Source organism: Podarcis liolepis (assembly GCF_965112155.1).
Source record: "Podarcis liolepis genome assembly, chromosome: 16".
NCBI classification, from domain to species: domain Eukaryota; kingdom Metazoa; phylum Chordata; class Lepidosauria; order Squamata; family Lacertidae; genus Podarcis; species Podarcis liolepis.
The window spans coordinates 28,615,225-28,636,127 of NC_139567.1; the positions used below are offsets into that span (position 1 = coordinate 28,615,225).

The window sequence follows — 20,903 nt, forward strand, 5'->3', positions numbered from 1 at the left end:
CACCCCAAAAAAACACATTACTTTGTACCCCAAAGAATACCTGAACAGAGCTTTCAGAAGGGGTGGGGGGGTCATACCCAAAAGCAGGAATGGGAGAAAACACATAAGCGAATATTTACTTGTTACTAACATGGTTGCTTCTCAGTTATAAAGGTGGGTCCTTTTCCTCTTCTTTCAAGCTGCTGATGTGCAACAAATAAGTAGGTATGTTTAGACAGGCAGGCAGCTCGTTTGCTTACTTATTTTCTGCCTCGTAGCTTCACAACCTTTGCAAGCAGTTTGTCACATGACAGGGATGCCGCACACTCTATCCCTAGTATTTTGTCCCATTGAAATCAGAGCCCAATAAAATGTGGGCGGCTCTCATTTTTACAGCTGCTTTGCAAAGCGTCACTGGGAGAACGACAAAAAGCATGTTGAGGCCAGATAAAAACCGCAAGCAAGTAAACTTCCCCTAAACCCCAGATGTACAGAAAAGCTACATTTTAGATATGGTTGATATTTACTAGAGTTCAATGCTAACTATATGGTTTGGTTGAGATGGTTGCATCCCAGTGTGTCTTGCAACACATAGGGTGGTAATCTTTTGAGTGTGGTTGTTTTCAATGTTGTTTTCCAGGGCAGAATGTGACAGGCTAGAGGTATTGATTGGGGGAGTCAGGTAGGTCTTGGTTGAGGTTGGCAGAATCTAGAGCCAGCCCATTGCGTTTCCTTAAACCCCAGTATTGGTTGCATGATGGAACATGGTTCTTCTGACCAGACTAGCTAATAGTTAGTAGAACCAAGGGGACCCATGTGATGTAACTGTGGAATATCAGGCAAATAAAATAGGGGCACAAACGTAACGCCCTTATTTTCATGCCCAAAGCCCCTGCCCCACTCCCCATCCTGCCTCATGACACAGACCCAAAGACACTACTCTGCCTGCTAGGCAGTGCATAAATTGATTCTGCAACATCCCTTGAAGATCCTGCTTCATAGCCCACTAACCTCTACTCAGAGTAGACCTATGGAAATTAATGGACCTACGTTGGCCATGCCTATTAATTCCATTGGGTCTGCACTGAGTAGAAATGAGATGCAATAGAAAAGCATAACTGCCCACCAACAGGCTTCATGGTCTAAAATATTCTGCACGAGCTGTAGCAGCACAGGTGCCCCTTTGGCATTCAGGTGTCTTCCCTCTCACCTGCGCATGCTGGAGTCGAGGTGCCCCACTCCGTCGCTCCGAAATGTCAATTCTAGGAGACGCGGGAATGGGTCACTCAGGAATGACATAGTTACCAGCTCCCAACACAGCTTTAACAAGGCATTCCCAGAAGGCAAAAATAGAGCCAGTGTCTTAGCGGGAGGTGGGGGTGGGGCAGCAGCGCTAAACGGAGTCTGTGCATAGTAAACTCTGGCAATGGGAGCATCTGGAAGTGGTGCCTGTAGATGTACATTTGCCACACACCCACACCCAGAGGGACTTTCTCCTCAAACAGGGTTCCCACTGTAGTCCCCATTTCATAATCCGTTTGACGAGTCATATTTTCCCGGTGATGCCAGAGAATTCCTAGCGTGTGACTGTCTCCCGACGGCTGCTGCTCAAGGGCTCCCTTCACTCCTCTGGGGGCGAGACAAGGCCCTCCTTTGTGAGTTGCATTTAGCATGTGAGCCCCCTCTGGCTGCCTCTATTCTTAGCGCGTGGGGCTCCTTCTCCAGGACAGAGGTCAGCAGGCCGCTGTCAAGGGGCAGACCGGAACTTTCTCCCTCTTCCTGGTGGGTGGGGAGGGGGTGATGCCTTTTGTGGCGGGCAGTGGGGGGGGCAGGTCTTGCCCGTGCAACTGACTGGGCTTGGTGGATCCTGCAATGGGTTGAGCTTGCCAGCCTCCGGCTTCCTTCCAAAGGCTTTGAGGATCACGTCACAAAAGGCAGCTTGTCGTCTGCTCCTGCCGCGTCCGTGTCGGAGGGGTCCTCCTGTTTGTAGTGCGCGGACTCTGTGTCTCTAAATGGCATGGAGGAAAGCCCAGAGATCTTTGAGTTCCTGTAGAAATTGAAGTCTGAACCAGAAGGTGGTGGGCTCTCCTTCGTTGAAGGTGTTGAAGCAGAGGTTAGGTGGCCATCTGTCAGGAACTGTTGAGCTATGATTCCTGCATTGCATTAAAAAAAGAATCAAGACTTTTTGAGCTCCACTCTCGCTTTCTTCCTGCCCAGAGCAGCCTTGCCCTCTGCCTGCCTCTCTGAACCAGCAGGGCCTCAGTGGTGGCAGCCTCTCCTCCACCTCCTTGCCTGCTGTCCAGCAGCCACTACAAGTTGCCCAAGGGAGGAGGCCAGCAGTGGCAGTCGTGGAGAGGCAACAAGATGCTCCTTTGCAGCTGCCACTGCTGCTCAAGACAAGCAACAGCTCATCCTCCTCTCCAAGCTCAATGGCAGCGGTACTGGCAGGGGAAATAGGGACATTCCAGGATCAAATCAGAAGCCGGGATGGTTTTCATAATTCTGACACTGTCCCTAGAAAGATGGAACATTTGGAGGGTATGCAAGCAGCGTATTATAACAAGGTGCAACTGAACTGGGATCTCTAGACCAGGAAAGACCTCTTCTGCAAGTCCAGGGCTGAGTATAAAGGTGGTCAGAGTCACACAGTGATGGTTGATGTCTTTTCCTTTCTCCTTTTCCTGGTGTTGTGTTTGCTGGTCCTCCTTGTGTTTGCTGTTAGCTTTCAGGAAGAGCAGGAGGCAGGTGTGGTCCTCATCCAGCCTTGGCTAAGCCATGAAATCTTGGCTCCTGTTCTAGCTTTGCTTGGCACAAGAGAGGTGCAAACACAGATCAGGCAGCTCTCGCTAAACCTTGACTTGTTAGGAATGGAAATGCCCTGTAGCTTGAGATGCAGGACTGAATGCTTTTTCCTTCTGGGCAGCCTTCTGAGGGCCACAGAGCAGTGGTAGGCAGGGCCAAGGAACAACAGGTGCAGATTTTACTATCTTAGAATAGGCTAGTTCCTACACACACAGCCCTGCCCGCCCTCCATTCAGTCAAGCCAACAAAGAGGCCTGATCAGAGTTCAAGGACATATTTCCACCCAGGTGTAAACAGAAGAGAATCAGGGCCTGCAATGAGTTCCGAGGGCCAGTTGATGAGGCCTCAAGGGCCACATTCCACTCCTAGGCCTGGGGCTTCTTGCTTTTGTCCTAGGAAGCGATGGAAATTCGGGGCAGCCAGTGAGGGCTTTGCTCGACGGGACTGTCTGAAATATTGCCAGTTTTGTTTTTAGTTTAGTTTTGCGCTTGCCTCAACATTTCGCACCAACTTTGTACCTTCACTGTGGATTTGTTGGTGGTAAATTAGAAGCATCTGCTGTTACTGCGGTTGCTGGTGTTGTTGAGCAGGGCTGATTCCTGCCCTTCCTTGTTTCATTGCTTGCTTCGCAAAATAGCTTTTAAAAATTATGAATGGAAGGTCATTGATTCATCGTTCACCCACAAGAGGGGTGAGTGCTCTTGTGCTTGTGGGCTTCCCAAGGTCATCTGATCATCCACTGTGAGAACAGGATGCTGGGCCAAGATGGGCCATTGGCCTGATCCAGCAGGCTCTTCTGATGTTCTTATCAGGAATAGATCCATTGCATGGAAAGGCGGGATCTTCAGGAGGCCAACATGTTCCCCAGGACTGTGGAAAAAAACCAAGGCCGTTGCTGTTTTTTTTGAGTTGCATATCCAAGCTAGCTGTGAATTTCTCAGCATCTTGGAAACCCAGCTCATGGGAACTTGGAAAGTTTTCCTGGCTGGCTTTGCCAGGCTGGTTTAGATGTGGTCCACATGGCCACAAAGAACTTGGCAGGCTGAGACCGGCGTTGAAGGGCCATTGCAGAGGAGGGTCACATTAAGTTTAGGAAGCTGTTTCCTTATCCTGAATCGGACCCAAGGTCCGTCTGGCTCAGCAGTGCCTTCATGGACTGGCAGCAATGGCTCTTCAGGGCTTCAGGCAAGGAATCTCTCCCAGCCCTTACCATGAGATTCCAGGGACCGAACCTAGAACTTTCTGCACTCCAAGCAGATGTTCTGCCCCTGAGTTATGGTGTCCCTTAAGAGGCAGGAAAAAAGGAAGAAGGTAAAGTGTTTGAGGTCCCTAGATATTGAACATCAGGAAGAACTTTCTGGCTGTAAGAGCTGTTCAAAAGTTGAGCAGACCCCCTTGGAAGGTGGGCTATCCTTCATTGGAGTTTTTTAAGCAGAAGTTGGATGGTCATTTGTCCTGGATGCTTTAGCTGAGGCTCCTGCATTGCAGGGGGTTGGACTAGATGTCCCTCAAGATCCCTTCCAACTCTACGATTCCATGATGCTGGAGGGGAATGGCAAATAATAGCAGCATTCCCTGACAACCCGGAAACCACAGCAGACCTCAGGAGAAGTTGCCCGTCTGCTCTTGAGTGCTGCTGAGTCAAAGAGATGAGTGCGGGCGAGGGGTGTGGTCTAGAGAGAGTTCTGAGGGCTGGACATAGAGGGCCGCATTCAACTCCTCCCAGAACCTGAGGTTCCCCACCCATGATTCAATGTGTCTAACCCAGTCAACCAAAGTAGACAGACTGTCAGCCCCTCGGTGTGTTTGTGTGTGGCTGGAGACTGGAAACTGGGGGTGCAGCTGACGCCGGGTGCCCGGAGGTGGGGGATATATAAAGCACAAGCCCCGTGGAAGAGAGGCGAGAGCCAGCCACTCCTGCTGGCCTATTTCTGGGGTCTGCCTCCTCTCACCTGAATAGCCACAGCGCTGACTCACTGGCTCCGAGCATTCTTGCCCGGGGAGTCTTTGCAGCTTGCTCCTGCATCAACACGCCTTGGATGGAGGCCAAATAATTTCCATACCTGCCTCCTCTTTATCACATCTTGGTAAACACTGCCAGGGAACAAAAAGTCAAGGTCAGGGGAGGCGGCTGGCAAGACGCGGGGGCAGGAGCGTGCCAGAGGTCAGGTCTCGGCCAAGGGCCCTTTTTCGGCAGATGGGGGGGGGGAGGCCCGTGCATCAGGGAAATGGTGCCTCCTTTGCCTGGATGCAAAAAAATAAATAAATGTCATATTACTTAAGCAACTGGGGAACCAGGGCTGAATCTTTGCCCGGGAATCATCCTGCAGATTTTCGCATTCAGTGGCAACACTGAACCTGCCAGGTTTGCCTCTTCCTCTACTGATGCCCTTGGGGCCTGGCAAAGGCTTTTGCAAGAGATGTGCCATGTGGCATGGCATCACTACATGTGGTACCTCCCTGCTGCTGCCCCCCCCCACCCACATGCTCACCCACATCACGGACTGGAGACCCCACAGCCCAGGGGCATCGCGGCTTGCACTGTTTGGATTAGAGATTACTCAAAAGACAGCTCACCCTTCTCAGTGGACGCCATTGCGTTGCCCTCTGCGATCTGACAGGAGAAGCCCCTTGGACTGTTTCCCGGGCAGCAAAGGGGGTTCTTGGATCGATCCTACTGCCAGGGAAGCTGATCCTACCCACTCGTTCAATTGATGAATCTTGAGCAGGCATGCGGGTGGGCCGCTCTTGAGAGGCGGGTCCAGCCTGCCCCTCTGGTATATAATGAAGGCATATAGCTTGCACTGGAGCCACTTCTCCCTCCCTCCCTCCCCATATTGCTGTCACATGTGGTTCTGCTGGACTTTGCAGTAGCATAGTCGGCTGCCGTATTTGGCACCAAGTTGGAATTTCCCCTAATTCCAGCATTCTGGTTTTCGCCATCCTCATAGTACTCATCACAACTTTGGCGGTTTAGGCTTTGAGTAGGTGTAGACTTGGACGGAGGGGAGGTTATGGCCTCTGCCTGCCCCTCTGAGAATGGAGTATCCCGTTAAAGGGATCCAGAGGAGATGCTTCTGTCCAGATGCCCAGGTGGAGGCAAGGGGCCACAGCACACCCCAGATGCAATCCAGCAGGGGGGTTATTCCTTCATGTAGGTCAGGGACTCCCTCTTTTCTGGCTGACCCCAAACACAAGCCCTTCCGGCTTATTTTTAGCCCACTTTGGGTGGGCCAAAAGTGGTGGCTTCTACCCAATGCCTGAGCCAAACCTCTTAATATGTATTCAATAAAATTGTGGCTTGATTTTACCCAAAACGCTAGTTGTCATGCATCTTGTTCTTGAGAGTGGGGTGGTCTGAAGGGCAGGAGGGACACCTTGCCACACAAAGAGAACCAAAATGGCACCACTGGGTGTGCCTTTTGTAACATCTAGCTGAGGTGTTAAGTACTGAGTTTAATAGGATCCAAAATGCAGCAGTCTGATTGGTCCTAGAACAATAGAACCCAGAATGCAGCAGTCTGATTGGTCCACAGGAGCCACCCAATCCAGCTCCAGGTGGCAGTGAATCCACAACCTGATTGGCCTACAGGAGAATCCCGGAATTAGCCAATCACGTGGGGCCCATTGTGTAAATAATGTATATAAAGCAGACATTCTGGGGGAACTTCCATTCTTCCTCACCACTATGAGCTGAATAAAGAGCATGAAATCGACTCTCGACTCCAAGTATATTTCATGAACCCTCCAATATTGCATAATACCTGTGTTTATTAATAGCCACAATATCCAGAGGTGGCTTAAACCCAGGGTGGGTGGAGGACCTTCGATCTGTAGGCCAAATTGAGCCGGCCAAGTCTCCCCAAGGTGAGGGTTTTTCAAAAATGGCAAGCAAGAGTCCTTTGGGTCACTGGCCTGGCAGGTAGCAGACCACTCAGCCATGAAGGGTTGAAAACTTGGTTGGACCTAGTGGACAAGGCGCCTTGCTATGGATTCCGTTCTTAATGCTGTTGGGGTCCTTTCCCTTTGCTGTCTTAGGTAGTGGACCGATCCAACTGTGGCAGTTCCTGCTGGAGCTCCTCACAGACAAGTCCTGCCAGTCCTTCATCAGCTGGACAGGCGACGGCTGGGAGTTCAAGTTATCTGATCCGGATGAGGTACGTATGGGCCTGAATCAGGCCTGGAGAGACACTCATGCTATAAGGGAAGGAATAAATAAATAAGGGCCTAGAGCAGTGGTTCTCAAAAGTGAGTGGTACTGCTTGTAGGGGGCAGCACAAATCCCTAGGGGGGCACTAAGAGGTAAGGGGGCAGCAGGTGGACTTTGGAGATGACTATGAAACTTTGAAAAGCTGGTATCACTGGATCAAATTTATATTTTGTGTTGAATTAATTAAACTAAGGGCTTATCCGTACTTACCATCCAGGCATGGTCCATGCTTGAGTAAGGGGGGTGGGTTTGTTGCCCCATGAAAACCTACTCTTTAAAGCTCAATTGGAGCGAATGGCAATCTAATACCCAAATTGACGTATTTAAAAAGTCCACCTCCTGTCTCTCTTCATCGCCTTTCCGTCCCTCCTGCACCCACACCAGATATTTACACCACTACTGAAGGTCTAAGAATCATGGAGTATCCTGGGAACTCTACTTCATGAAGGATGCTAGGAACGGTAGCTCTGCAAGGTTAGCACCCTTAGCAAACTACAGTTCCCGGGATTCTCCATGACCGCTAAAGCTGCCCGGGGGTATTTTGCGTGATTGGCGTTGACGCGTTTATTTCCCTTCCCTTCCGAGCTCGCCAAGGACTTTCTGTGATGCTTCTGGTGTCCTTGCCATTCCCAGGTTGCAAGGAGGTGGGGCAAGAGGAAAAACAAGCCCAAAATGAACTATGAGAAGTTGAGTCGCGGGCTGCGTTACTACTATGACAAGAACATCATCCACAAGACGGCCGGGAAGCGCTACGTCTACCGTTTTGTGTGCGACCTGCAAAGCTTGCTGGGATACACGCCTGAAGAGCTACACGCCATGTTGGATGTGAAGCCAGATGCCGATGAGTGAAGGGAAGGAGCAGGCAAGAACAGAAGTCCTTGTAGATGGATTCAGGGCATCCATCTAGGCGTTCAATTGAACTTCTGTCGTTTGTATTTTTTTTTACTGTCATGGTTTTCCTTTTAAAAGAGAGAGAGAGAGAAAGAAACAACAATTTCCACTGGTTGTAAAGGGGGGGGGCACATCATGCTTTTGGATGAAACTGTGACATATTTTGGCTGGGAGGAGAAATGGAAAAAAAATATATTTGAATGTCCTTGGAGAGTTTTATTGGGGACTGATATTTTAAAAGTCAATGGGGGAAAGAGCGTAAAAGTTAACCGCCCTGTTACAATTGCATGATAAATAAAGAACTCCCCGCCCTCCCTCCGAGGTGCCATAAACTGACAATCCATAAGCTCATAAGGCTCCCTTTTGATTTTAAGAGTGAGGAGTGGCCTTTTGGGGGTGGGGGCAGAGCATCCTCTTCTGCAGGGAAGTCACATTGGTGGTCCTAAATAATTTTGCATTTCAAAGAGCAAGTTTGCTTCTTAAGAGGGACCAATACCTTTTTTTTGAATTTGTAAAAAGAATGTTATTTTATTAAAATTTTTGTGCCAGTATTTTTCTCTAAAATAGTCTTAAGCTCTAAGATGGTCTTGGTATTGCAATATTGTGTTGTCGTTGGTGTTTTTATTTTTGTTATGCCAGCTGCGAATTCTATCAGCATTTTTTTGGTGGTGGTGGGGAAATACAGAGGCTGTGTAGACCCCTCCAGAAACAGAAGCATTTAACTGTTCAGTAGAAAATCCAGATACACCCTAGGAGTGGTGGGTGGGGAGAGATTTGTGGGTGAATGACTCTTTTGCTTTCACACTGGGTCTCCCACACCTTACTCTGTTTCTGCTCTCCCATTCCAATTGGTGAATCAGTTTTGTGTCTTTGGGAGGCGGGGAGGGGCTCTTTCCATCAATAGTTTTATTTGGACTTTCCTCCACTTTCCCTATGCCTTTTCAAGATATATTAAAGAAAGGTATTTCTTCCAGCGTTGAACTTTAGGATTGTTTCCAATCCCCTAATTGGTGGGAGGACTCAGCCCTCCATGTCTAATTGGTCGCTGATTCTTCAGCTTACAGGCCCCAGTTCCTCAATATCTCAGGTTGTGCTTAGAATGGGGTACTTTGTAAACAGAATAGCTCTTCCCGCGAAGGTCCCCTAACCGTTCTCAGGTCACCAGCGTACATGTAGGAGTATCGTGGAGGAATCTGCCTGCTGGATCCACTCCTGGTGTGTAGAACCTTTCCACAAAGTCAGCTCATTAAGTATCAAGTCAGGGTCAGCAGCCGTGAGCCTAATTCATAGACACACACACCTATTTGCAGTTTCCAAGTAATCTCCATGCCAAACTATGGCTTAGGTAGGGGGAATGTGGGCTCCTGGAAGTGGGATAGATGCCATTTTGTTTCTCCTCCAGTCCTGATGCTCTACTGTGTGTGCAAAACCTTGAGCTCCAAACCTAGGCCGTCCCAAAGAAGCAAATGGGAACATTTCCTTCCTAAAAGTGGCTTTTTAAGTTCCTTTTTTATTACAGAAGAGGGCAGTTGAGGTGGTGAAGTGAAATCTACTGATTTATTTGCCTTCCTTGCTCCTTTTTAATGTTCATGATTTTGCTGATGCCATTGAGGCATTGTGGGTGTCGGCACCCTCCCCACCACCCCTCCCCAGCTGTGATTTACAGTGGCGACACCTTGTTTTACAGGCCTGGCTGTATCCTTGGCAAAGGAGCCACACCAACCCCACCTCCCTGAGTATAACTGCATGTTTGCAACTACGTGTTTGTCAAATTCGCACTTAATAATTTTTACACCAGCCCTTAATGGATCCTAGATCCACATCACTGCGGAAATGTATTGTGTGAATTGACCAGGGTTCCCCTTAGAACAAAACTGGATAACTTAAATCTGTGACCTTAAAGCGGCAAATAGTTGAATGTATTTTAATTTTTGCTTCACGCTGAATCATTTCAATCATGCAGAATTAAAAGAGGGGGAACTCCTGGGTCAATGACGGGCCAGCGGAATTTGAAGCAGATCAGGATTTGAGATAATAACATCTCAGGTTGGCAGGGCTATAAGAAAAAAAGAGCAAACACTGTTGTTGCTAAGGTCCCTTTCTCACGAACGTCAGAGGAGGTGGTAAATCTATTTCAGGTTGCAGGCTGCAGCTGGCAAGATGGAGGTCAGTCCAGAACAGTTCCCTGCACACACAAAAAAGCAGACAGAAGGAAGGAGTAGAACTGTAATTAATTGAAAAACCAAATTCAAGGTTGTGCCCAACTAGGTTCTACTCAGAGCACAGACCCATTGGAAGTAATGAACCTAAGTTAGTCATTTTTGTTTTATGTATTAAAATGTAATTTATGAATCGCTTCCCATGAGATATCCTGAATTGATAAAGAGTAGAAAGCACATCAACAACAAAAACATACCTAACTGCTCTGAGTAGAACATTGGAAAGAACCACTGAACCAGAGATGGGAAACATTTGGTTCTCCAGGCACTGTTGAACTACAGCTCCTATCATCCCCCAAAAATGTGGCCCAATGGCCAGGAGTGATGGGAATTGTAGTTCAGCAGGCAAAAGTTCCCCCACAGTTGCCCCAGACATTACACCCCTCTCCTTAGCATGCCAGTCTTTCATGTGCACTGGCTGGCTTGGAGCTTATTGGAAGAGGAGCACTTGATATTTCATGCCTCTGACCATCTGGCTGGGAACAAGGAAGAGCTTCCATGTATTTAGCCATGGCTGATAGGAGATCTTGGTTTTGATTGGTGGGAGATAAAGCTCAGCATTTCTCGGGACAACATAGGACATAGTTTCTGAGTCAAGGATATTGATGGTGGGTGTTCCTGGAATGGGTGTAATGGTGACTGAATCTCCAGTTCAGCTAGATTTGATTCCAGTAGAGAGGAAGAAGAGCCAGAATAGAAGATGAGAGGAAAGAGGGGGTAGTGGAGGTGGGGAAAGGTTGTATCCATAAAGCCAAAAAATGGTGCCTTTCAGCGAGGCATTAGGGAGCCTTTGGCTGTCCAGATGTGGCTCAACTACAATTCCCATCAACTCTGACCACTGCCTGTTTGCCAGAGTTGTGGAGCCAGAGTTTGGCAACATCTGGAGGGCCAGAGGTTCCCCATCCAAGCTTCAGAGTTTCCCAAACTTGGGTCTCTAGCTGTTGTTGGAATTACAACTCCCATCATCCCTATCAAGCGGGACCAGCGGTCAGGGGTGATGGGAATTGTAGTCTGAAAACAGCTGGAAACCCAAGTTTGGGGAACACTGCTTTAGATGTAGGCAAAGAGGGGGAAACACCTGTGGCCACAAACCAGCCAACAGGAGAGAGAAGAGAAGCTGACATGAAGCTATAGGAAACAGCCAGTATTGCAGGTGGCATTTCTGAGTCCCAGAACTACTGAAGCCTGTTCCTGTTGCTGGTTAAGCACCCAACAGGGATAGTTCCACTGGTCTGAAAAGCATAGTCCCAAAATGACCAATTCGCCTGATGAGCTACTCAGGTGTCAGCTGGAAGTTACACTACCCACATGAAGCTACACCAGAACCTTTGGAGTGCTCATCTGAGAGCTTTTGAGCACTGAGTTGTCCCATCTGTGACGTAGACTTTGGAAACTTCTGTTTCTGTTTTCAATTAAGCACAGCTCACCATGTTGTCCAGACTTGATGTGGCTTAAGATTAGATGTAGTTTGTTGAAACAAGCCCATTACAAACCATATTTTAAGAAGCTGGCTTGTTTCAACAAACCACAGTTTAGGTATCAGACTAAGCCCTTCACTGTGGTTGAACTAAAACCAAGTAGAGCCTTCTGAGCTCTTTGTGGCCACATTGGAAAGAAGGAAAGGGGGTAGGAGTGGCTCATCCTTGCAGTGCTCAGCTGTACCTTGCAAGTGATTAATTCAGTAACTCCAGGAAATTCAGTTCAGAAAAACAACAAATAGCCATTTTGCAGCCCAATGGCATAAGTTGTTGGGTTTTCTTTGCAAAAGCAATTCCTTCACCGGAGAGGCAGATTAATAAAGAGTGGGAGAATTGCCCACTCCAGAGTCCTGCCACTAGCCTGGATGCAATCTAAGGCAGCAGCTGGAGGGAAACGAATATGGCAAATCCAGGGCTGGGATATTGTCCTCCCTTGTTGGGGGGACAATAGAACTTTGGGTCCTGGGGGTGCAAGGCCTCTCTGTACATCCACCCCAACATGCCCATTTTTCCTCTTTCCTGACAACAGAGCACTGATGGGGAACGATGACTGCAGCGGTTCCTGTGGCCACAGTGAAGAGGTCTCCATGGGTGGACCTCCTCAGTACCCTCTAGCCCCCAGGGCACCCTCTCAGGGCCCACAGGATTGTCTCTTTAGACAGTATAGTACAGTGGTACCTCAGGTTACAGACGCTTCAGGTTACAGACTCCGCTAACCCAGAAATAGTACCTCGGGTTAAGAACTTTGCTTCAGGATGAGAACAGAAATCGTGCTCCGGCGGCGCAGCGGCAGTGGGAGGCCCCATTAGCTAAAGTGGTGCTTCGGGTTAAGAACAGTTTCAGGTTAAGAACAGACCTCTGGAACGAATTAAGTTCTTAACCCGAGGTACCACTGTATTATATTGCAACCTGCTTCCGAATTACCATTGAAAATTCTGATCTGATAGTTAAACAACTTGCTCTAGCGGATACGCAGAGGGAACTTGGAAGACACCTTTGCCAAGGATAGCTTTTAATTAATATCTGAAATATAAGGACACCCAATGCTTTTTTTCTGGGGGTATGCAGGGGTACGCATACCCCTAAACATTTTGTGAATCTAAGTTTGGCCTCATTGAGGGGCAGTATTTAAATATCAGTAGGAAAATGAGAGTACTCCTAAACATTTTTTGTAAGGAAAAAAAGTGCTGAGGACACCTCTCTACGTTTTGGGTGATTTTTGAACCTCACTGTCTTTAGAGAACATATCTGTGGACCAATCCCCACATGGCAAGGTTTGGATCGTCGGACCAGGAACCGCCGTTCATTGTGGCTTCCTGCTGTGTGTGTCTGTATGTTGGTAGACATTGTTTCTCGTTCTCACATGGCCTATTTCAGTGTACGTTGTTCAGAAGACCTACGCCTAAAAAGTGTTGAGTGTGGAGCATCTCTCTGTGGCGCTGTGTTGATGTGCCAATGTGCCTCCTCTTGCATTCATGTGCCTGGAGATTCACCTCCTTCCTTCCTTCCTTCCTTCCTTCCTTCCTTCCTTCCTTCCTTCCTCCCTCCCTCCCTCCCTCCCTCCCTCCCTCCCTCCCTCTGTTCTGTTTCTGATGGGGTCTCTGTAGCGCCAGTGAACTGTGCACTCCATTTCCAAAGAAGTTTGAATAGATGATAACTGATGTATACATATATGTTTATGACAGAAATATCTCCAGGAATTAACTGCCTCAGTGAAACAAGTTATTATTTGAGAAGAAGAAAATGTATGTTGTTTGTACAATTACTATTTTTTGGTCTTTGTTTTTATACCTGGTTTTTGTTTTGGTTTTTTTAAGCTGATAATTTTAGAAGAAGAAAAAGATTGTTATATTATGCTGTTCAACTATTTTCCAACTTGTATTTTCATATAATTTATATTTTATAGAACTGAAAGGGAGAAGAAAAAAAACCTTAAAAAGCAAGATTTTTTTTAATTAAAAAAAGGAGGAAAAAAAGCAGGTGCTTTTTAGGAAAAAGAAAACCAAACTCATCTGAGGTAGCTTAGAGATGTAGCGATGTCTGTATGTATGTGTGTGTGTTTTTTTTTAAAAAAAGAATTCCAAAATGCAATTCCCTCCCACACTGAAGACTTAATAGGGAGCGGAGTTGGTTTTGTTTTAATTGCTGATGCTGGCACATCATTCTTCTGGAGAGTCTTTTATATACTGTAGCCTTATTTCATATTGTATTTTAAACCATTTGAAATTTAAAAAAATAAATAAATCACAAAGCTATCCCTTGCCCTGGTCATGGTTGTCAGCATGCTTGGCCTTGTCTTTCGCTGAAGACCACAGGTCACATCGGGGTGGAAAGAGAAACACGTACAGAGTGCCAAAAGGCACGTAGGCAACCTGCTTACAGAGCAGTCATCCCCATTTGCTTGCATGAAACTTACATAGATGTTTGATTATATATCCAGTCTGTGTTCCAACATTCACTCAGTAAGCTAAGTAAAAGCCACGTCGGATGAGGTCAACGACCCATCTAGCTCAGCATCCTGTTCTTGCAACGTCCAACCAGATGGCCCAATGGGAAATCCACAAGCAGGATCCGAGCATTGCTGCCTCTGCACTCCATTGACTCTCGAGACAAATGGATACCAATAACAAAAATAGCTGCCTCCAGCTGTGGAAGCATAGCACAGCCTCCATCATGACCGGTAGCCAAAGACAGCCCTCTACTCCATGAATTTGTCTAACCCTATTTTAAAACCAAACTGGCAACCATCACGGCCTCCAGTGGGAGTGAGTTCCATAGTTTAACTATGCGCCAGGTGAAGAAGTTCTTTCTCGATCTGTCTTGAATGTTTCTTCTTAAACCACTTAGAGGTTTTGTTATAATTATTTAATTGTTGTTCCTGTTGTTTATTAAATTTATGGGTCACTTTTTCTTGCCAAAGGCAACTCAAAAGCCAAAGAAACGAAAACCCAAATAGATACATTAGAACAAACAAATATATACATTGAAATACATTAAAAACACCCACCTTTGTGGAGAATTGCCCAGGGTTATTGAGCTTTTTGGAGGGGATTACCCAGGAAAACCCAAATAGATACATTAGAACAAACAAACATATACATTGAAATACATTAAAAACACCCACCTTTGTGGAGAATTGCCCAGAGTTATTGAGCTTTTTGGAGGGGATTGTTGAGTTTTTTTTTGGGGGGGGGTTGCCAAAAAAATGCTCAATACACGCTAAATCCACCTCCCATCTGTCCCATCGCTGGTAGAACTGCAAGTCGCCCTCCCAACTGCCGGAGCATCAGCCAATCAACACCACCCATTGACGCAGCAACCAATAGCACACACAATAGCCACTGGTAGCCTTGGCAGCAACCAATCAAACGTCCACCCTATGCACTACCCATATATAAGACGACCCCTACTTTTTAGCATGATTTCAAAAGAAAAGAACATAGTCTTATACATGGAAAAGTACGGTATGTTGCAACCACTTCTTGAAAGTTCCAGGACTGTCCCTAATTGGGCAAACATATCTTCCTATTTTACAAAGTGTGGGGCGTGGGGGGGGGTGTTTGCTTGGTTGCGAGTGCCATGAAATTTGCAAAATGGGCTCGCCTTCCCCCAAACGGTAAGTGGGTCTCGTAAACAAAATTGGTTGCGACATATTACAGTCTGATGCCTGTAAATGGAGAATAAGAATTTTAAAAGGCTGGCTTGTGCCTACAACACAGGCTGTTTCTCCACACCTCCTGGATGCTGGTCTTTGTTTCTCATCCAGGAAAGAAAATGATTTAGCTGACTCAGCTGTGCTGCTCTGCCCAGCCTCTGTGGGGGCTTGGAAGTCCTGTTTGTGCAATGCCGGGGACTTTGCTGGAAATGCAACAACCCCCCACCCACAAACACCCAGTAAACAGCTAAGACTCAGCTACCGGGAGATCAGGCAAGCTCTGCCAGTTGGTACTGCCAGTTGGAAAGTGGTGTGGCTCAGTGAGTTCCTGTATCAGTCTAAGGCAGCAGCTTATAAAATTTATAGGTAAAGGTAAAGGGACCCCTGACCATTAGGTCCAGTTGTGACCGACTCTGGGGTTGAGGCGCTCATCTCACTGTGTTCCATTAAAAGGACCATTAGGTCCAGTCATGACTGACTCTGGGGCTGCGGTGCTCATCTCTCTCTATAGGCCAAGGGAGCCTGCGTACAGCTTCTGGGTCATGTAGCCAGCATGACTAAGCCGCTTCTGGCGAACCAGAGCACCGCACGGAAACACCGTTTACCTTCCCGCCGGAGTGGTACCTATTTATCTACTTGCACTTTGACGTGCTTTCGAACTTTCCTGCTTGGCAGGGGGTTGGACTCGATGGCCCTTGTGGTCTCTTCCAACTCTATGATTCTATGATTCTATGCTTGGTTGGCAGGAGCAGGGACCGAGCAATGGGAGCTCACCCCGGCGTGGGGATTCGAACCGCCAACCTTCTGATCAGCAAGTCCTAGGCTCTGTGGTTTAACCCACAGCGCCACCCGCGTCCCTATACAATTTATATGCTGCTTCATTGAAAAGCAAACAAAACTCAAAGCGGTTTTCAAAAAGATAAAGCAATAAAACCAAGAAAAAAATTACAGCGAAGGGTCAGCTTCAAGCAGTAGCATAGCGTGGGTTGCCAGCACCCACAGCAAGGAAAGTATTGCATGGGAGATAAGGTGGGTAGGGAAGAAGGATTTTATTATTATTATTATTATTATTATTATTATTATTATTATTACAACTTCCTTTCTTTTTTTTCCTTTTGAATTTTTGTGTCCCTAAGAATTTTGCTCCAGGGCTGCCGTCCCTGTGGCCCTGCCCAAGCTAGGCCCCCGGCTTCAAAGGTTCCTGCTTCGCCAGTTAAACTCTGGACAAGCAATCAGGGACAGCCTGTGTGTTTGCAGTTAACAAAATACAAGCAGAAGTGGGATTGTCCACTCTGGGGACCCAGTCTCTGTTCATTTGCTTCTGAATACCAGTTGCTGGAAGGAAGCTATAAGAGGGGAGAGGGCTTTTGTGCTTGACTACTGCTTGTCGGCTTCCCACTGAAGGATTTGGGTGGCCACTGGGTGAGAACAGGATACTGAATGAGATGGACCATTGGCCTGATCAAGAAGGGCTCTTCTTATATTCTTGATTTGGGGACCATCTTAACTATTGTGTCCAGGTGGGCTACACGAAAATCATCAAGTGAGTTGCAGCAAGTGTCCCACTGCTGCTGAAGAAAACACTGAGCTAGATGGGCCAGTGGTCTGACTCTGTATAAGACCATTTCTTCTATTGAGACATGTTGGGAGCTTCCAGTTCATCAATTCTACCTGGCCAGAGAGAGAGAGAGAGAGAAAGATGGAACGAGAAAATGGCCATGTTGAGTGAAGGTATACCAATTAGGAGTCCTTACCCTCTGTCTTCACCTGAATTCTAGCCCTGTCTTTATCTCTCTCTTGGCTTGTTAACAAGTTCTGGACACACAGCCTCAGCCCTCCAAAGAGCTTAAACATGGCAGCTTCATCTGATAAGGTCCTCTAGGGGAGCCTGCCTGTTAGCAGCTGCTTCTGAGCAAGCCCCACTAGATGGAGAGGCCTCAGGATCTGGTTAATGTTTAGGTCATCCTAACTGCAACAGGAATGGTGTCAAGCCATGTGTCGACTGAGCGTCATTGAGAGGAACGGCAGGCAGTCTCCTTAAGCGGGTCTCTTGAGCCTGACATTTAACGGAGCTCAATGGAACATGGAGTTCAGTGGGGGGTTGGCGCTGTGGGTTAAACCACAGAGCCTAGGACTTACCAATCAGAAGGTCGGTGGTTTGAATCCCCACAACGGGGTGAGCTCCCATTGCTCGGTCCCAGCTCCTGCCAACCTAGCAGTTCGAAAGCACGTCAAAGTGCAAGTAGATAAATAGGTACCGCTCCGGAGGGAAGATAAATGGCGTTTCTGTGCTCTGCTCTGGTTTGCCAGAAGCGGCTTAGTCATGCTGGCCACATGACCTGGAAGCTGTATGCCAGCTCCCTCGGCCAATAAAGTGAGATGAACGCCGCAACCCCAGAGTCGGTCACAACTGGACCTAGTGGTCAGGGGTCCCTTTACCTTTTAATGGAACACGGAGCACCATTTCTTCATTCCTGTGGGATCCAGCCAGCCTCCCTGCTGAAGTTGCAGGCGTTCAAGAGTGGGATGGTTGCTCAACAGACGCTTGTTCCATTTCTTCTCTAGCCCACTCTTACCCCTGAGGTTTTAAGGGTGGGCAAAAATGTGTCAAATGATAAAACCACAATTACAAATAAATCTGCACTTGGCCCTGAGGCTCTGGCTCAAGCTTTTAGTGAGTGTCCATGAAGATGATTAATTTATGTAAAAGCATTTATTTATCATTGCATTTGTTGGTGTACAGTCCACACAACAACCCTGTGAGGTAGGTTGTGCTGAGAGGCAGTGGCTTGCCCAAGGTCACCCAGTGAGTTTCATGGCTGAGGGGGGGATTTGAACCCTGGTCTCTCCCAGGTCCTGGTCTGCTATGCCACACTGATTCCCCGGACTGCTTATTTTAATATCCTAAAGCTGTATACAAAATCAACATAAAAGCACTGAAACAGTATAATAATGAACAGTAAGCCAGCATTAGGGATTCAACAGTGGCAGAACAATGCCGAGTGCCTGTATTCCTTTCCCAAGACTCCAGTCCTCCTGATTCTAAGCGAAGTTCTGTTTAAACAGAAACAGACAAAATGTCTCCATGCAACCAGGGGAGAAACAGCACAGAGTGCTGCTGCTGCTGCTGCTTCCAGTGGAAACTCTCTTTCTTCCTAAGGTGGGAGTCGCAGCCCTTGGAGTGCGTCAGCTCTGGGGAGGTAGCGGCCTGCCCAGGGCCTGCCCTGTGGAAAACAGACCGGCTCCTCTTCCAGCTGCAGGTGGCCTCAGTGACCAGCCGACTGGTTGGCTGGCGGCCGATGCCCAGGCTGGCTTTCAGAGTCAGCACTTTCCACGCCTCGCACTGTTTTCTTTCCACGCTGGGTTTTCTCCTGCTGGGCGAAGGCTTCTGAACGGTGTCCAACAGAAACTTTCCAGTCCCTTCCTTCTTTCTTTCTTTCTTTCTTTCTTTCTTTCTTTCTTTGCCTCTGTCCTCTGGGCTCTGGCCGACTCTCCTGCAAAGGAGCTGGCCTGCCATGAAAGCCGTCCGCACAATGGGTGCTTGTGCCAGGCGGCTCCTTCTGAAGGCCCCCCCTTTTTTTTGCTAGGTACAGCGCTTTTCCCTGGGGGGGATGCATACCCCTAAACATTTTGTGAATATTTGTACTTTTGTCCATTTACTGTATTCATTTTTCCAGATTTGAACTATAAAATGGTGGTTTTCTTGAGTCAAAATGAGAGCACCCCTAAACATTTGGGGGGGCAGAGCACTGGCTAGGCATAATAAAGAGGGCAAACTTTTTTCTGGAGCAGCTAAAAGCTGGTTCTTCCTCCTGCTTGAAGTCCAGTGGGAGAGCGGGGTGGGGTAGATGGACCAAGGGGTGGGGTGGAATGGCAGGAAATGTGACCAGGGGCTTTGCACACTGAGCTTCAGGGGACACTTTTCCAGCTCAAGGGCTGCATCTGCTCAGGGGGCATGTCTTGGGGGGGGCACATGACAGTGATGGGCGGGACTATAAGCAAAAGTGGGTGGGGGAATGGATGTAGCCTCAAGGTTAAGAAGAGTCTGCTGGATCAGACCCATGGCCCGTCTAGTCCAGCATCCTGCTCTCACAGTGGCCGAATTGCCTGCGGGAAACCCACAAGCAGGATTTGAGCACCAGCGCCCTCTCCCCTCCTGTGGTTTCCAACAACTGCTATTCAGAAGCATGGCTTCCTCCAACTACGGAGACAGAGAGCATAGCCATCATGGTTTGTAGGCACTGGTAGCCCTAATCTACAGGATTGACAAGCTGAATTGTCGGCAGCCCAGAAAGGCTCTGGCAAAACCCCCCATCTCCCCAGGCAAAGTGCCAGAGCATTTCTGAATCCCTGGCCCAGGCCCCACTGCCACCCTCAAGACGAGGCCACAGGGACTGGCATGTGGCCACCCCTCCCTGTTTTTTTAGCCATAAATATTTCCCCGATAAATCCAGGGCAGGTGATAAGAAACAGTCACACAGACACACACTGGCAAGGGCATTTGGGGACAGCTGTTTTAGATCACCCACCCACCCAACAAGGACTGAGTGGGATGAGCCGAAAAAGCCATCATGGAAACTCTGAGTCATCTAACGCAGCCCCTCATAGCAGCAGCAGCACCACCAAGCTGGGGGGGGGGTGTGGAATTGAACAGTGGGAAGAGCAGAGAGAGCCACGTCACTGAGGCAGTGACCCTGAATGCACTTACTCGTGAGTAAGACCCGCTGGTCCTCAACCCCACGTTGAACATTTGTGAGGTTTTGGGATGCGGGTTCCGATCGGATTGGCGCCCGGGTTTCCAACTCGTCTCAATCTCTGCCAGACTTCAGTTCCACAGCTGGGAAATGAAGCCACATGGCTTTGGGTTGTGCTGCTCCCCACCCCCACCCCACCCCTTCCCCAAGGCACAAGCAGGGGGCTTTACCACCACCCCCCTATCTCATTCATAAAGTTGTATGTATGCAGAAGAAGAAGAAACCAGCAGATTGCCTGTGTCTCGCAGAGAGTGATAGAAAACAAGTAACAAACAGAGGAAACAAATGTTCCTCTGGTGGTCAAGGGGAAGTCAAAGTAGATTATTCAAGGTGCAAATGAAAGGCACCAATTAAAAGATTGACATGTTTTGGAATGTCTGTACCCTGGTCATGGATGCATAACCTTGTGTAACCGAATCAGTTGTGGATGTTGTACAGTGGTACCTTGGGTTAAGTACTTAATTCGTTCCAGAGGTCTGTTCTTAACCTGCCACTGTTTTGCAGACTTCTTTGCACAGGGATGGGGAACCTGCAGCGCTCAAGATGCAATTGGACTACAACTCCCATCATCCCTGACTGCTGGCTGGGGCTGGTGGAGGCTGGTATCCAATCAAATTTGGAAGGCACTGTGTTAGCTATTCCTGGATTAGTTTTATACAGTTATTATGACTACAGTGGTACCTCAGGTTAAGTACTTAATTCGTTCCGGAGGTCTGTTCTTAACCTGCAACTGTTCTTAACCTGAAGCACCACTTTAGCGAATGGGGCCTCCTGCTGCCGCTGTGCCGCTGGAGTACGATTTCTGTTCTCATCCTGAAGCAAAGTTCTTAGCCTGAAGCACTATTTCTGGGTTAGTGGAGTCTGTAACCTGAAGTGTATGTAACCTGAAGCATATGCAACCCGAGGTACCACTGT

The 20,903-nt window shown here is 48.0% G+C and overlaps 1 protein-coding gene across 2 annotated transcripts in view; it reads left to right on the forward strand.

Annotated features, from left to right (window-relative positions):
* The window catches only part of ETS1 (ETS proto-oncogene 1, transcription factor), a 109,288-nt gene extending 95,454 nt beyond the window's left edge, over positions 1-13,834 (forward strand). For both annotated transcript variants that reach the window (XM_083479335.1, XM_083479336.1), the window contains 2 exons: positions 6,820-6,938; positions 7,625-13,834. In XM_083479335.1, coding sequence (XP_083335461.1) covers positions 6,820-6,938; positions 7,625-7,840 — 335 coding nt within the window. In that variant the 3' untranslated portion in view covers positions 7,841-13,834. The remainder of the gene's footprint in view (positions 1-6,819; positions 6,939-7,624) is intronic.
* The last annotated feature ends 7,069 nt before the right edge of the window (positions 13,835-20,903 follow it).